The sequence below is a fragment of the Ovis aries genome, chromosome 1, assembly GCF_016772045.2.
Source record: "Ovis aries strain OAR_USU_Benz2616 breed Rambouillet chromosome 1, ARS-UI_Ramb_v3.0, whole genome shotgun sequence".
NCBI classification, from domain to species: domain Eukaryota; kingdom Metazoa; phylum Chordata; class Mammalia; order Artiodactyla; family Bovidae; genus Ovis; species Ovis aries.
The window spans coordinates 178,968,545-178,985,520 of record NC_056054.1 but is presented as its reverse complement, the minus strand read 5'-3'; the positions used below and the strand labels follow the sequence as shown (position 1 = coordinate 178,985,520).

At 37.4% G+C, this 16,976-nt stretch overlaps 1 protein-coding gene across 2 annotated transcripts in view; it reads left to right on the top strand.

Annotated features, from left to right (window-relative positions):
• CFAP44 (cilia and flagella associated protein 44) overlaps nucleotides 1-16,976 on the top strand; it is a 125,863-nt gene that overhangs the window by 94,828 nt on the left and 14,059 nt on the right. For both annotated transcript variants that reach the window (XM_015092445.4, XM_042231405.2), the window contains 4 exons: nucleotides 13,182-13,292; nucleotides 14,426-14,556; nucleotides 15,629-15,745; nucleotides 16,645-16,846. In XM_015092445.4, coding sequence (XP_014947931.2) covers nucleotides 13,182-13,292; nucleotides 14,426-14,556; nucleotides 15,629-15,745; nucleotides 16,645-16,846 — 561 coding nt within the window. The remainder of the gene's footprint in view (nucleotides 1-13,181; nucleotides 13,293-14,425; nucleotides 14,557-15,628; nucleotides 15,746-16,644; nucleotides 16,847-16,976) is intronic.

The following is a 16,976-nucleotide window of genomic DNA, read 5'->3' as shown; positions in this document are numbered from 1 at the left end:
TGTGTCTATGCATACAGGGTCACTTCAGTAGTGTCCGATTCTTTGCAACCCTGTAGACTATGGCCTGCCAGGTTTCTCTGTCAGGGAGGGGGGTTCTCCAGGCAAGAATACTGGAGTGTATTGACCAATACTGGTTGCCATACCCTACTAGAGCACTATATTTCCTGCTGCCCTGGCCCTCAACCTCCCTGAGTACCTGGTGCTGCCAGAACCTCTGTAACCCAAACAGCTGCACCAGCTCCACACTTGGCCCTCACAGGGGCAAACCTGAGTCCTCTAGGGCAGCCTCAGGAGCAAACCCCAGTGGACGAGCCACATGCAGAAGTGGAGATAAAACCACAGTTGAAACCAAGGGGCAGTGTGGCTAAGGAAGAAGGCCCAAAATCTTCCCATCAGCTGTACAAGCTGCAGGTTAAATCCACATGGTCAACTAGGCAGACTCTGTTGATGGAATATATGAAAGGTCATTGAGAGCTCCCACAAAAGAAAATGTACAAGTTCTGATAGCTGTGGACATTGGAGGCAAGAACACATAGGAGTAGGACCAGATTAGAATCTGAGCTGCCCCCACAGCAGGTCCAGAGATCAGCACAGCGTTGGAGGGCATCCTAGGGATGCGAGCTGGACTGTGACTCCCAGCCAAGGGAAAGGACTCTGATAGCAGTGACTCAAGAAAAACATTTATTATTCTTATGTTTTGACTTTCTCTGTAGATTCTTTTGGATTTTTTTTTCCTTTATTCTCTCCACCTGTTTTAGTTGTTGATTTTATTGGCACTATGAAATCTAATTAAGCTTTTGAGCCTGTTTTTTTTCTCAGTCACATTTTTTATTGCTGTTATAAACCTCTGCCTCTACATTGGGCTTTTGCAGTTATGTGGAGTTTTCCTTTTTTTCCTCTCTTTTTTTAATTTAAATTTTAATTTTTTAAAGCCTATTATGTTTTTTCTACACTTATTCCTTTGTTTGCCTTTCCTACTGTTCTTTTCCCCTTGCAGTCAATCTTTAATGTATATAAGTCTTCACCTACCTCTGTTTAACTTTGCATATCTATTCTTTCTTTCTTTTCTTTCTTTCCTTTACTCTCAACATTTTGTCAGTTTTATTTTCATTGCTTTATTCCCCAGTTGGCAGCTTGCTTTAGTTTTGTTTTCCAGTTTTTGCTTTAATTAGTTTTGTCTTTATAGATATAATTGTTGGTTTTCTTTGTTTGCCAGGTCAATCTACTGTACTTTATTTTTGTTGGACTGTTCTGATTTTGCTTATGGGTGTATATGTATGTGTGTGTATTCAGTCACACTTTTTATTGTTGCTATACACCTCTGCCTCTACATTGCGCTTTTGCAGTTCTGTGAAGTTTTCCTTTTTTTTTCCTTTTTTCTTTCTTCTTCCATTTTCCTTCTCTTCTCTTTTTTATAGTTTTAATTTTTAAAAAACCTATTATTTTTTTCTACATTTATTCCTTTGTTTGCCTTTCCTACTGTTCTTTTCCCCATGCAGTTTAATCTTTAACGTATACAAATCTTCTTTGTCTACCTCTATTTAACTTTACACATATATTCTTTCTTTCCTTTCCTCTCAACATATTTGTTATTTTTGTTTTCAATGCTTTATTCCCCACTTGGCACCTTGCTTTAGTTTTGTTTTCCAGTTTGTGTTTTAGTTAGTTTTGTTCTTAACTGGTAAATATAAATTTTGATTTACCTTGTTCGCCAGACCAATCTACTGCACTTTATTTTTGTTGGACATTTTTTACTTTGCTCATGGGTGTATATGTATATGTATGTATTCCATGATTTTAATTATTATTTGCCTGATTTTGTAACTGCCATTTGTCTGGGGTTCATCTTTGGTTTCTCATTTTTGGATGTTTGTTTTAATCTCATTTAATGCCATAACAAACCACGTGTAGAAACTTTGTTCCTGACCAGAGATCAAGCCCGGATGAGCCTTTGGAGTGGGAGCACTGACTCCAAACACCTAGACCACCCTTAGGGTTAGAGGACTAACCCTAAGGAGTATCAAATAGTGAGAACTCACAAAGGAAACCACTTGAATACAAGACCTGCCATCACCCAGTCACCAGTAGCACCCTGTGTAGGACACCTCATCCAAACAACAAACAAAATAAAAATACAAACCAAATAATCAGCAGACAGGATTACCACCTCACTCAGCCTTGCTGAGTGAACAAACATCAGAGGAAAAACAAACAACCAAACAAAAAATCAGCACAAATCTCACCCTATACGAAGCTCACACAAACCACTGGACCAACCTTAGGAGGGCAGAAACCAAAAGGAAGAAAGAATTCAACCTTGAAACCTGGCAAAAGGAGACCTCAAACACAATAAGTTAAAAAAAAATGACAAAAAGGCATAGAAATACTACACAAATGAAGGAACAAGATAGAAACACAGAAGTCCAAATAAATGAAGAGGAAATAGGCAAACTACCTGAAAAAGAATTCAGAATAATGATGGTAAAGATGATCAAAAACCTTGAAAACAAAATGGAGAAAATGCAAGAATCAATTAACAAAGACCTAGAAGAATTAAAGAATAAACACACAGAGACAAAGGACACAATGACTGAAATTAAAAATACTCTAGAAGAATAGCAGAGTATCTGAAGCAAAAGAACGAATCAGTGAGCTGGAAGATAAAATGGTGGAAATAACTTCTGAAGAGCAGAATAAAGTAAAAAGAATGAACTGAGGATAGTCTCAGAGACCTCTGGGACAATATCAAATGCACCAAAGTTTGAAGTATAGAAAAAAAGAAAGGGTATGAAATTTTTGAAAAGACTACAGTTGAAAATTTCCCCAACATGGAAAAGGAAATAGTCAATCAAGTCCAAGAGGCCGCAAAGAGTCCCATACAGGATAAACCCAAGGAGAAACACTCCAAGACACATACTAATCAAACTAACAATGACTAAACACAAAGAATATTAAAAGCAGCAAGGGAGAAGCAACAAGTAAGATACAAGGGAAACCCCATACGCTTAACAGCTGATCTTTAAGCAGAAACTCTGCAGGCCAGAAGGGAATGGCAAGATATATTTAAAGTACTGAAAGGGAAAAAACTGCAACCAAGATTACTGTACTTGACAAGGATCTCATTCAAAATTGATAGAGAAATAAAAAGCTTTTCAGACAAGCAAAAGTTAAGAGAATTCAGTACCACCAAACCAGCTTTACAACAAATGTTAAAGGGACTTATATAGTTAAGAAATACAAGAGAAGAAAAAAGATCTACAAAATCAACCCCAAACATTTAAGAAAATGGCAATAGGAACATATATATCAATAATTACTTTAAATGTAAATGGATTAAATGCTCCAGCCAAAAGACACACACTGGCTGAATGGATAAAAAAACAAGACCCACATATATGCTTCTAAAAGAAACCCACTTCAGACCTCAAGACACATATAGACTGAAAGTGAGAGGATGGAAAAATATATTTCATGCAAATGGAAAGCAAAAGAAAGCTGGGGTAGCAATCCTCATATCAGACAAATAGACCTTAAAGAAGATTACAAGAGATAAGGAAGGACACCCCATAATGATCAAGGATCAATTCAAGAGGAAGACATAACAGTTGTAAATATCTATGCACCCAACATAGGTGCACCTCAATACATAAGACAAACACAAACAGACATAAAATGAGAAATTGACAGTAACACAATAATAGTAGGAGACTTTAACAACCCACTCACACCAATAGGCAGATCATCAAAATAGAAAATTAATAAGGGAACACAAGTCTTAAATGATACATTAGCTGAGATGGATTTCATTGATATCTTCAGGACATTCCATCCAAATGCAGAAGAATACACCTTCTTCTCAAGTGCCCATGGAACTTTCTCCAGGACAGATCACATCTTGGGTAACAAATCAAACCTCAGTAAAATTTAAGAAAATTAAAATCATATCAAGCATCTTCTCTGACCACAATGCTATGATTTGTAAGATATCAATTACAAGAAAAAAACTGTAAGAAACACAAACACATGGATGTTAAACAACACATTTCTAAATAACCAACATGTTACTGAAGAAATCAAAATGAAATGAAGAAAGTTCTAGAAAAAAATGACAATGAAAACACAACTCAAAACCTATGGGATGCAGCAAAAGCAGTTCTAAGAGGGAAGTTTATAGCAATACAATCCTACCTCAAGAAGCAAGAAAAAATCAAATAGACATCCTAACTTTACACCTAAAACAACTGGAAATAGGAGAACAACAACAGCAACAAACCAAAAATTAGTAGAAGGAAAGAAATCATAAAGATCCGAGCAGAAATAAATGAAAGACAAATGAAAGAAACAATTGTAAAGATTAATAAAACTAAGGTTCTTTGAGAAGATCAACAAAATTGACAAGCCTTTAGTCAGACTCATCGAGAAAAAAAGAGAAAAGAATCAAATCAACAAAATTAGAAATTAAAAAGGAGAGGTTACAACAAACAATGCAGAAATACAAAGGATTATGAGAAACTATTATGAACAACTATATGGCAATAAAATGGATAACCTGGAAGAAATGGACAGATTCTTAGAAAAGTTTAATCTTCCAAGACTGAACCAGGAAGAAATAGAAATTATGAACAATCCAATTGCAAGCACTGAAATTGAAGCTGTGATCAAAAATCTCCCCCCAAACAAAAGCCCAGGACAGGGAAATTGTATGAAACATTTAGAGAAGAGCTAATGCCTATCCTCTAAAACTCTTTCAAAAAATTGCAGAGGAAGGAAGACTTCCAAACTCATTCTATGAGGCCACCTTCACCCTGATACCAAACCCAGACAAATACAACACGAAAAGAGAAAACTACAGGCCAATATCACTGATGAACATAGATGAAAAAATCCTCAACAAAATTTTAGCAAACAGAATTCAGTGGCACACCAAGAAGCTCATACACCATGATCAAGTTGGGTTTATTCCAGGAATGCAAGGATTCTTCAGTATATGAAAATCAATATGATACCCCATATTAATAAATTGAAAGATAGAAACCATATGATAATCTCAACAGATGCAGAGAAAACCTTTGACAAAATTCAGCACCCATTTGTGATTAAAACTCTTTAAAAAATGGTCATAGAAGGAATCTACCTCAATATGGTAAAGGCCATATATGATAAGCCTACAGCAAACATTATTCTCAATGGTGAAAAACTGAAAGCGTTCCCCCTAAGGTCAGGAACAAGACAAAGGTGTCCACTCTCACCACTATTATTCAACATCGTTCTGGAAATTCTAGCTACAGCAGTCAGAGAAGAAAAAGAAATAAAAGGAACCCAGATAGGAAAAGAAGTAAAGCTCACACTGGTTGCAGATGACATGATTCTATACATAGGAAACCCTAAAGATGGTATCAGAAAATTACTATAGCTTATCAGTGAAGTTAGCAAAGTTACAGGATACAAAATCAATACATAGAAATCACTTGCATTTCTAAGAATATTCAATATCTAGGAATAAACTTACCTAAAGAGACAAAAGAACTGTACACAGAAAATTATAAGACACTAAAGATGACATAAACAGATGGAGAGATAGTCCATGTTCCTGGGTAGGAAGAATCAATATTTTGAACATGACTATACTACCAAATGCAATCTACAAATTCAATGTGATCCCTATCAAATCAGCAATGGCATTTTTCACAGAACTGGAACAAAAAGTTTCACAATTCATACAGAAAAACAAAAGACCCTGAATAGCCAAAGCAGTCTTGAGAAGGAAGAATGGTGCTGGAGGAATCAACCTTCCTGACTTCAGATTATACTACAAAGCTACAGTCGTCAAGACAGTATGGTACTGGAAGAAAAACAGAAATATGGACCAATGGAACAAGATAGAAAGCCCAGAAATAAACCCATGCATACCTTATTTTTGACAAAGGAGACAAGAATATACAATGGGGCAAAGACAGCCTCTTCAATAAATGGTGCTGGGAAAACTGGACAGCTACATGTAAAACAATAAAATCAGAACACGTCCTAACACCATATACAAAGATAAACTCAAAATGGGTTAAAGACATAAAAGTAAGACAAGAAACTATAAAATTCTTAGAGGAAAACGTAGGCAGAACATGTGATGACATATGTCAAAGCAAGATCCTCTGTAACCCACCTCCTAGAGTCATGGAAATAAAAACAAAAGTAAGCGAGTGGGACCTGATTAAACTTAAAAGCTTTGCACAGCAAAGGAAACTATAATTAAGGTGAGAAGACAACCCTCAGAATGGAGAAAGTAATAGTAAATGAAACAATTGACAAAGGATTAATTTCCAAAAATACAAGCAGCTCATACAACTCAATGCCAGAAAAGCAAACAACCCAATCAAAAAGTGGGGAAAAGACCTAAACAGACATTTCTCCAAAGAAGACATACAGATCACTAACAAACACATGAAAAGATGCTCAACATTGCTCATTATTAGAGAAATGCAAATCAAAACTACAATGAGATATCACCTTACATTAGTCAGAATGGCCATCATCAAAAAGTCTACAAATATAAATGCTGGAGAGGGTATGGAGAAAAGGGACCACTCTTGCACTATTGGGAATGTAAATTGATACAGCCGCTATGGAAGACAGTATGGATATTCCTTAAAAACGTGGAATAAAACCACTATATGACTCAGCAACCCCGCTCCTAGGCATATACTCTGAGGAAACCAAAATTGAAAAAGAGACATGTATCCCAATGCTCATTGCAGCACTATTTACAATAGCTAGAACATGGAAGCAACCTAGATGTCCATCGACAGATGACTGGATAAAGAAGTCATGGTACATTTACATAATGGAATATTACTCAGCCATAGAAAAAGAACACATTTGAGTCCATTCTGATGAGGTGGATGAACCTAGAACCTATTATCCAGAGTGAAGTGAGTCAGAAAGATAATGTATTCTAATGCACATATACAGAATCTAGAAAAATGGTACTGAAGAATTTATTCACAGGGCAACAATGGAGAGACAGACTTATGGACTGAATGGAGAGAATAGACTTATGGACATGGGGAGAGGGGAGGATAGGATGAGATGTATGGAGAGAGTAACATGGAAACTTACATTACCATATGTAAAATAGATAACCAATGGGAATTTGCTCTATGGCTCAGGAAACTCAAACAGGGGCTCTGTATCAATCTAGAGGGGTGGGATGGGGAGGGAGATGGGAGGGGAGGTTCAAAAGGGAGGGGATCTATGTATGCCTATGGCTGGATGAGATGGCTGGATGGCATCACTGACTCGATGGATGTGAGTCTGAGTGAACTCTGGGAGTTGGTGATGGACAGGGAGGCCTGGCATGCTGCGATTCATGGGGTTGCAAAGAGTCAGACACGACTGAGCAACTGAACTGAACTGAACTGATGGCTGATTCATGTGGAGGTTTGGTAGAAAACAACAAAATTTATAAACGAATTATCCTTCAATAAATTATAAATTTAAAAAATTTATGTCTGTATTCACGAGGATCACTATACTGTCTTTATACTATATTTGGTTTTGAGTATCAGGAGAATACTGGCTTCAAAATATGAATTGGGAAGTCTTCTCCCCTTTTTTGGTGAAGGAAATGGCAACCCACTCCAGTATTCTTAACTGGAGAATTCCATGGATAGAGGAGCCTGGTAGGCTAAAGTCCATCTGGTCACAAAGGGTTGGGTGTGACTTAGCAACTAAGCAACTCCCCTTTCTGATTTTTCTGGAAGATACTGTATAGAATTTATGGCAGTTCTTTAAATGTTTGGTAGAGTTCTCCAGTGAAACTATTTGGACCAATAGATTTCTTCAAAGTAGTTTTACAATTAGAATTTCAGTGTTCTTAATACAGAACTATTCACATTATCTCCTTTATATTGGGTGGGTTGTGGTAATTTGTATTTTTTGTGGAATTGGTCTGTTTCATTTAAGTTGCCAAATTTATGTGCATAGAGATGCTCATTGTATTTCCTTGCTATCCTTTGAATATCTGCAGGGTCTTTAGTAATAGTGTCTATTGCATTCTAGATATTGGTACCTTGTTTCTTATATTCCCATTTTTTTGTTTTGCAGTTTTATCAGAGGTTTGTCAATTCAACTGATTTTTTTGAGAACAAGTCAGCTCTTTGTATAAGTGATTTTCTCTGTTTACTGCTGTCTATTTTATTGCTTTCTGTTCTTATCGTTACTATTACCTTCCTCTGGCTTGCTTTGGGTTTATTTTGTACTCCTGTTTTTTAGGTTTTCAGGTGTGAGCTTAAATCACTGAATTGACAATTTATTCTCTTTTCTAATTTAGTACTATAAATTTCTCTCTCAGCACTGCTCTAGTTGTATTCTACAAAACTTGAAGTTAATTCTCATTTACATTCAGGACAGTGTAGTTTTAAAATTTACATCATGACTTCTGGATTCTATGGATTATATAGAAGTGTGTTGTTTAGGTCCAGGTGTTTTGAGATTTTCCTGTTATCTTTCTGTTATTGACTTCTAGTTTGATCCAGTTGTGGTCAGAGAACACATTTTGTGTGATTTCAGTTCTTTTCTAGTTGTTGAGATTTGTTTTACGGTCTGACATAGCTATCTTGGTGTTATGTTCTGTGAGCACTTGCGAAGAATGTATTGTACTGTTTTGTGTGACAGGTTCTATTACTGTCAGTTAGATCCTGTTGACTGATGGTATTGTTCAAGTCTTCTATATCCTTGTTGATTTTCTGTATGGTTGTTGCATCAAATGTTGAGTTGAGGTGTGGAGGTCTCCAAATGCATTCATGGATTTATCTATTTCTCCTCTCATTTTTCTCAGTTTTTACTTCCCACATTTCTGTTGTTTTATGCATACACTGTTAAGATTTCTATGTTTTCTTGATAAATTGGCATATTTATCATTACTTAATGTCTTTCTCTGTCTTGGGTAATTTTCCTTGCTCTGAAGTCCATTTTATCCTATATTATTATAGTCATTTCTGCTTTGCTTTTATTAATAGTTGTATGATATATCTTTTCCCTCCTTTTAATTTCAGCTTGACTATATAGTTCCATTAGAAGTGAATTTCTGGTAGCATGTGGCTGAATAATGTTTTTCATCCACTCTGTCTTTTAATTGGTGTATCGAACCACTTATATTTGATCTATTAGGGTTTAAGTCTGCCATTTTATATCTGTTTTGTCTTTTTTCTTTTTCCTACCTTCCTGTGGGTTAGTTGAACATTTTTTAGGATTCCATTTTATTTTCTCTAGCAGTTTTTACAGTAGTCATGTATGGATGTGAGAATTGGACTATAAAGTAAGCTGAGTGCTGAAAAATTGATGCTTTTGAACTGTGGTGTTAGAGAAGACTCTTGAGTCCCTTGGACTGCAAGGAGATCCAACCAGTCCATCCTAAAGGAAATCAGTCCTGAATATTCATTGGAAGGACTGATGTTGAAGCTGAAACTCCAATACTTTGGCCACTTGGTGTGATGAACTGACTCTTTTGAAAAGACCCTGATGCTGGGAAAGATTGAAGGCAGGAGGAGAAGGGGATGACAGAGGATGAGATGGTTGGATGGCATCACCAACTCAATGGAAATGAGTTTGAGTAAACTCTGGGAGTTGGTGATGGACAGGGAGGCCTGGCGTGCTGCAGTTCATGGGGTCGCAAAGAGTTGGACACAACTGAGTGACTGAACTGAACTGAACACTTTTTAATGTATCTCTTTGTATAACATTTTTAGTGGTTGTGCTCTCTCTCTCTCTCTCTCTCTCTCTCTCTCTCTATATATATATATATATATATATATATATATATATTCATTATTTATCCCAGTCCACCAGTGTCATCATTTTACCAATTTAAGTCAAGTCTAGAATCCTTACCTACCATTATATCCCAGTTTCTTCCTCATCTATCATATGATTGTCTTAAATATTTCCTCTGCATACATCTGGAACCATATCAAACAATGTTATAATTTTTGCTTCAATTATCAAACATAATTTAAGCACTTGGAGGAAAGCCTATCCATATAGGCTGTATCCATATTTTTATTCAAAATTTCCTTTTTAAAAAAAGAAAAAAATTCCCTGTGCTTAAAGAGTTTCCTTTATCCATTCTTTTAGGGAGGGTATACTGGTGGCAATTTAAAAATTTTTTCCCATAATCTAAGTATGTCTTGATTTCCCCTTTTTCTGAAAGCCATTTTCATTGGATGTAGTATTCTAGGTTGATATTTCTTTCAACATTTGAAAAATACTGTGCCACTTCCTTCTGGTCACCGTGGTTTCTGCTGAGGAACCCTCTGATATTCAAATTGCTTATCCTCTGTAGGTGAAGAATCGCTTTTCTTTCTTTGCTTTCAGTATTTTTTTCTCTTTAGTTTTCAGAAGTTTGACTGTTATGTGATTTAGTGTCGATTTTGGAATTATCCTCTTTGGAATATATTCAGGTTCTTTAATCTGTAGGTTTATATACTTTGCCCAATTTGAGAAGTTTTCAGCCATTATTTCTTCAAGTCCTTTTAAAGACCTCCTCTTTCCTGACTCCTTCATGGCACTCTGACACCATGACTGTTAGACTTTTCATTATGATCCCATTGGCTGCTGAGGCTCTGGGGTTTGGGTTTTGTTTGTTTCAGTTTGTTTTCTTTTTATGGTTCAGATTGACTAATTCCTATTTTTCTATCTTCAAGTTCATGGATTCATTTTTCTGTCCCTTCTATTCTACTGTTGACCCCATCCCTTAGTTTTCATCATTGTATTTTTCAGTTCTAAAATTGCCATTTACTTTTTCCTTATATAAATAAAAAGCCTGAGACTTTGTATCTTTGCTTCAAGTGTGTCCATAATTGCTCACTGAAGCATTTTTATCCTGCATGTTTAAAATACTTCATCAGATAATTCTGTTTCTGTCATCTTGGTGTTAACATTTATTGATTGTCTTTTTTCATTCAGTTAGGGATCTTTCTGGTTCTTGGTATGACTTTCAGTTAAAACCTGGGAACTTTCATATTATGTATTAGACTCTGTATCTTACTTAAATCTTCTGGTTTACTTGACTTTCTCTAACACTGTTCTGCCAGAGGAAGGAATGGGTGTCTCCTCTTGATTGCCAGGTGGAGGTACTCACGTTTTATTGTCACCAAAGGGAAGGGAGATTTCCTTGTTACTTCTGTGTGCAGATGGGAGGCCTAGCTCCTCAGAGAGTCTCTACTGACAACATGGTGGGGGGTGGGGAAGGCCTTGGCACCTCTGGGCAATGGTAGAAGTCCTGACTCCCCACCAGGCCTCTTCTGACACCACCTCTGCAGGGAGGGTGAGGGTGAAGAGAATCTTATTACTGCCATCTGAGAATGCAGGTCCAGACTGTGATGGCCACAGACATCTTGATAAGGGGACTGGTTACCCTCAGAAAGAATAAATATCTTGACTCTTTACTTGACATTTTCTGACACCATCCTCGTTGGCATGGTGGGGTGCCTCATTACAGCTTGGCAAGGGTATATTCTGTGAGCACTTGCAAATAATGTACATCGTACTGTTTTATGTGAAATGTTTTGGCTTGTCTAGGCTCCATTAGGCCTTTGCCAATGTGGGTGTGCGTGGGACCACAGTATTTTTGTGTAGTGATTCTTCAAGTTTTCTGTGTTGCTAATCTGCCTCTTTCTGGTCATTTGGCTGAAGAGAGCAGGTTCTGATTGGGCCTTCCTGTGTCCCTACCTGTTGGTATTTAAGGTTAGACTGACTTAGTCTTCTTCACCTCAGAGATATATATGGCAAAAAGAAAATCCAGGGAAATCACCACAGTGTTGTTCCTCAGGATTCGAAGGGCACAGTAGACCTGCCTCCTTCTTTCCACTTCTCGGAGTTTTATTGTGTTCACTTTATATTTAATGTCCAGGGGTTTTAGCTGTATTTAGTGGGAGGAACAGGGAAAGTAGATCTACTTCATCTTCCTGAAAGCAGATGTCTATTTTAAAGCCTAATTGTAAACGTTGTTGATTTATTTCATAAGGTGGTACAGATCACTAATTTTAAGAGACATCTCAATTTAAGAAGTTTTCTAGTGAGTATGAGGTCCACTTATCTTTATATTTTTTGATGTTCCATAAAATAGAAACTGTTAATTGTTCATACATGAACTCAAAGTGTTTTAAAAGAAAATGGAGTAGAGTTGAGTGAAAGAGGCATACAATCCTTATCTAAAATTCTTGGGAACAGATATATTTTAGTATTCAAAAAATTTATATTTTATAAAGCATAGTAAACATGATATGATATTGTTGAAGAAATAATAATTATTGATACTTGTTAAAGAACAATAAGGTGGACTTTATTCAGGGGACCACTATCATGGGGCCTTATAGTAAGAGAGAGATCAGCTCAACTCTGAATGCAAGGTAAATGGAGACTTGTAGCCCAGGAGTAAGATTGGGGTTAGTTGATGGAAAATTACTGACAGGTAGGGTAATTCTTTACTAAACTGACACAACAGGATTTTTGTTGAAGGCAGGCCAGAGTGATAAGATATTAAGGCTTAGCAAAAAGGAATTTAACCAGATATTAAGGGTAGTGAGTTTTACTAAACTGACTCAACAGGACTCTTGCTAAAACTCGAGTAAATGGGCCAAGGACAGAGCATGGGTCAAGGACCAGACAGAGGACTCAGAGGAGCCTGACTCAAGTTGGGTTAAAGGAGAGCCTTTGTCAGCTAACAACCCCAACAGGGTTTGGTGCAGAATCTCTAAATCACACATTTAATACTAATACTTCCACTGTAAGACATGAATATTCACACTAAGTAGGTTAAGTAAAGATTATAACTAGTGCTACTTAGTTCAGAGAAGCTGTGAAAATGCTCTCTGTTGTCAGAGCCCTATGCTGCATAACCAAGGGTGCGTTAGGCAGGTCACAGCACAGGCAGCCCGGCAGCGTGGTCTCACCTCTCTGACTCGAGGCACTGAAATTAATTGCATAACCTCCTGCAGACACTTGAGTTTGCGGTCCCTGTGTCCTTAACTTTTTAAAATTCTTCTAAAAATATTGAGTAATTTCCTTATTTACCCCTTGTTTTCCTAGTAACTAACTCATTGACAATGATTTATTTTTAAGATCTGGGATTTATCTTAACACAGGAACTTCTCTACCTTATTAACAGTGTTTTTCTCTCTCCTTAGATGAAGAGGAGGAAAGTGAAGAATCAAGTGAAGAAGAATCCAGCTTGGAGAGTGATGAGGATGAGTCTGGATCTGAAGATGAGGTTTTTGATGATTCTATCTGCCCAACAAGTAAGTGGGATAAAACCGTGCATTCTTTGTGACGTTTGACTATGGATGATAATATCAAAAAGGTCTCTTTTGGTTTCTCAATTGTCTCATAATATTTAAGGAAAGGTTGGTATAATAGGCATGAAGTATAGTCTAATGAATACTTTTGGGGACTCTCTAGACAATTTACTTCCTATTTCTTGAGGCTGCTATTTATGAGTACCAAATTAAATAATCTGCAGACAATCTATAGTTGATTCAGTCATAGGTTATGCAGAAAGTTTTATTTTACCGAGAAACAGAAAATTTATATATGTGTATGTACATGTGTGTATTTAAAACTACATATGTGTATTTTTATAAAACTCTCCCTTTTTGCCAAACCATTAAATTTTCATACTTCAAACCTGGTTTTTAAGGGCAATTCTTATGTCTCCTGGAGATTCTTGGCAATTTATATTCACTGTTTTCACTGTCTGAAATGTTCTTACAGTCTTAAGATTCTTGTGTGAGTGAAAGTCCGTCAGTCATGTCTGACTCTGCAACCCCACAGACTATACAGTCCATGGAATTCTCCAGGCCTGAATACTGGAGTGGGTAGCCTTTCCCTTCTCCAGGGGATCTTCCTAACCCAGGGATCGAGCCCAGGTCTCCTGCATTGCAGGCGGATTCTTTACCAGCTGAGCCACAAAGGAAGCCCAAGAATACTGGAGTGGGTAGCCTATCCTTTCTCTGGGGATCTTCCCGACCCAGGAATTGAACTAGGATCTCCTTCATTGCAGGCAGAACATCAGTACTAACATCACAGCCACTATCATGATTATTATAATTTTTTTAAAAATATTAGCTACGCTGGGTCTCAGTTGCAGCACTGGGGTCTTTGATCTTCGTTTCGGCATGCAGAATCTAGTTCCCTGACCAGGGATTGAACCCAAGCCCCCTGAATTGAGAGCTCAGAGTCTTAGCCACTGAACTGGCAGGGAAGTCTCCATCATAATTATTAATACCATTAATAATTTCTACCTGCAGCCGTAAGTGTAGTGAAACCTTATTGGAGTAGATGGACATTAATAATTCTGAAGGCCCAAAGTCTACACTTATTACTATATTCTCTAACAAATGGAGCTGCTCTTTCATTTTGTCTGTCTTTTCAGATTGTGATATAGGTCTCTTTGAACTGGCCCTTCAACTTCGAGAGAAAAGGCTGGACATTGAAGAGGCTTTAGTTGAAGAAAAAAAAATGATCGATAACCTCAAAAAGGAACATGATACATTGTCCAAAAAAGTATGTTATTCTGCCTTTTTCAGTTCTGTTTATCGTCTCCCAACATGCTACACCTCCTTCTAGCTATAATACTGCTATTTCATGGCAATGGCATGAGTGAGGGCTTATTGTTAGAAGAGAGACATTTCCCATGTTGCATCCATTTACAGACGTCTTTGAGGGCCATTGCCCCTTTGATGACTGGAACTTTTTCTAAATCATTGGCCCCCAAACTTTTCTGATTATATACTTCTGGAAGTAAAAAAAAAAAAAGGAGCACATATTCCCACAATAAATATATATTTCTTTAGAAATTATACCCATAAACTATTGTACTAATTATATTTCATGTATTATGAAACATTTGCAAGAACAGAAAATAAAAAGAATAAGATAAAAATAAATAGAAATGGAAACTCCATTTTCTTTCTGGACCCCAGTAGAACACTTTGACATTCTGAGGTGTATGCATTCCTTTGGGAGTCCACTAAGCTAAACTTCTGGTACAGTTGTATTGATTTTTTCTGCCATATCTACTCAGTTTCCCTCTTAGGTACTCTTTCCTAGAGGAGCATCACTTGATTCATATTCAGAAATGTTTTGGTAGGCTGCTTCTCCGCTTGCAAAAAGGAAATGATTTAGAAAACTTTCAAGTATTTTAGGAGATGAGGCATGTACTTTAGAAATACTGTAGTTGGTAATTTCATTACCATAAAGGTCTTTCTTCGCTAATTTATCGAGGTCCTTATGACCAAATGAGATTTGAACCATCCTTACAGAGATACTATAGGCTGAGAGATGATTTTCCTGCAGAAAATAAAAAGGAGATGGGAACACATCCTCTGCATTTTCATTCACAAAATCTCTACAACTCTGGGGTCATAGGGACAATTGAAGAAGTGGTGTGGCTCATGACTTAGCAGAAAGAGAATAATACACACTTCTGGGGAGCAGTCTGGGATCATCTGTTTAATCCAGCCCAACAAGGCAGATCCAGCTCATATTTTTTCTTCCTCCCCAGTGGCTTCATTTATCACCTTGGGTATATATTCACCGAATCCTGTTAACATCTCGCACTTGGGGCTTTCTGCAGGTAAAAATTGTGGCAACTAATCTGAACGCAGCAGAGGAGGCGCTGGAGGCTTATCAGCGTGAGAAGCAGCAGCGGCTGAATGAACTGCTGGTTGTGATCCCGCTGAAGCTCCACCAGGTGATGGGGCTGGAGGTTGCCCCTCCCTCTCTGAGCAGAAGAGCCATCACCCTCAGACTTTTCCAGAGAAAGATTCATGGGACACTGGTGGGGAGAAGGGCAGTCCTTGTCTGAGACATCTACTTGCAGAATGACACCCCAGCGTTTCTTACCACTTCTGAGATTATTATAAAAGCATAATATCAAAACATGTATATTTCCTGGTGGTCATTATGACTTTGAAAGTCGAATCACTTCAAATCTGAAGCAATGAGGAGCCTATGACTTAAAGGAATGGTTTGGAGGTTGAAATCTTCTTGTCTCTTGGACACATGTCACTTTTCACACCTTCTTTAGATAGACGTGGACTAATGGTGTAAGAATTATCTTCCCTTATTCCTTACTTGTTAATGAGGGAAGTTAAGATAAAAGGAAAATATTTTTTCCCTTTTCTTTGTTCATCTCTATATCCCACTTGAATTACAATTTACATTAAAATGCAGAGATCATATCAGCAAAAGCCCCTTGTAATGTATTTTGTCAGGTAAAGAGAGAAAGCTGTATTTGAGAAGAAAAAACCGAGGAGGATCAGCCTTACATATATCTCGTTTAACCTGATCCAAACTGGATTAACTGTCTGTAGCAGTTTGCCAGATATTCCAGCCCTGAAATATCTGTTCCATCCGTAGGCAGTAGATATCCAGCATGGTCATTTTGGAAAGATTTGCTGTCCCAGAGGGATGTAATGTGACTTCTTTTTGAAGGCAGCTTCCTCCTTTTACCTTCCTCAGTGGTGAGAGTTAGGAGACCAAAGGTCATGACCTAACAAGGGATAGAAAAAGAAGCACATCCCTTTCTGTGACTTTACATTTAGTTTGGTTTCTGTCTATTCTGATACCAGTTTTGTCATGCTTTTGTAGATAGAGTATGTGCTGTATGGAGAAATACCAAGTGATCTTTCTGGATCTTTGGTCTTTTCCAACCGCTCCTTGGGACGACTCCAAGAGCGAATTGTCCAGCTCCACGAGGAAAATTCCAAGCAGCAAAAACTTAACAAAGAATGCCGGGAGAGGCGTAAGCAGCTCATCCGAGAAAAGAGAGAGATGGCCAAAACAATACAGAGTGAGTAGTAAGCCCGTGGCTTACCTAGTAATATTTATTGATTACAGAGGGAACTGTCAAGTGGTCATCTCCAGCTCTGAAAACTGTAGGTCATCACAGATCCAAACCACTGAGCAGAAATAACACCTGC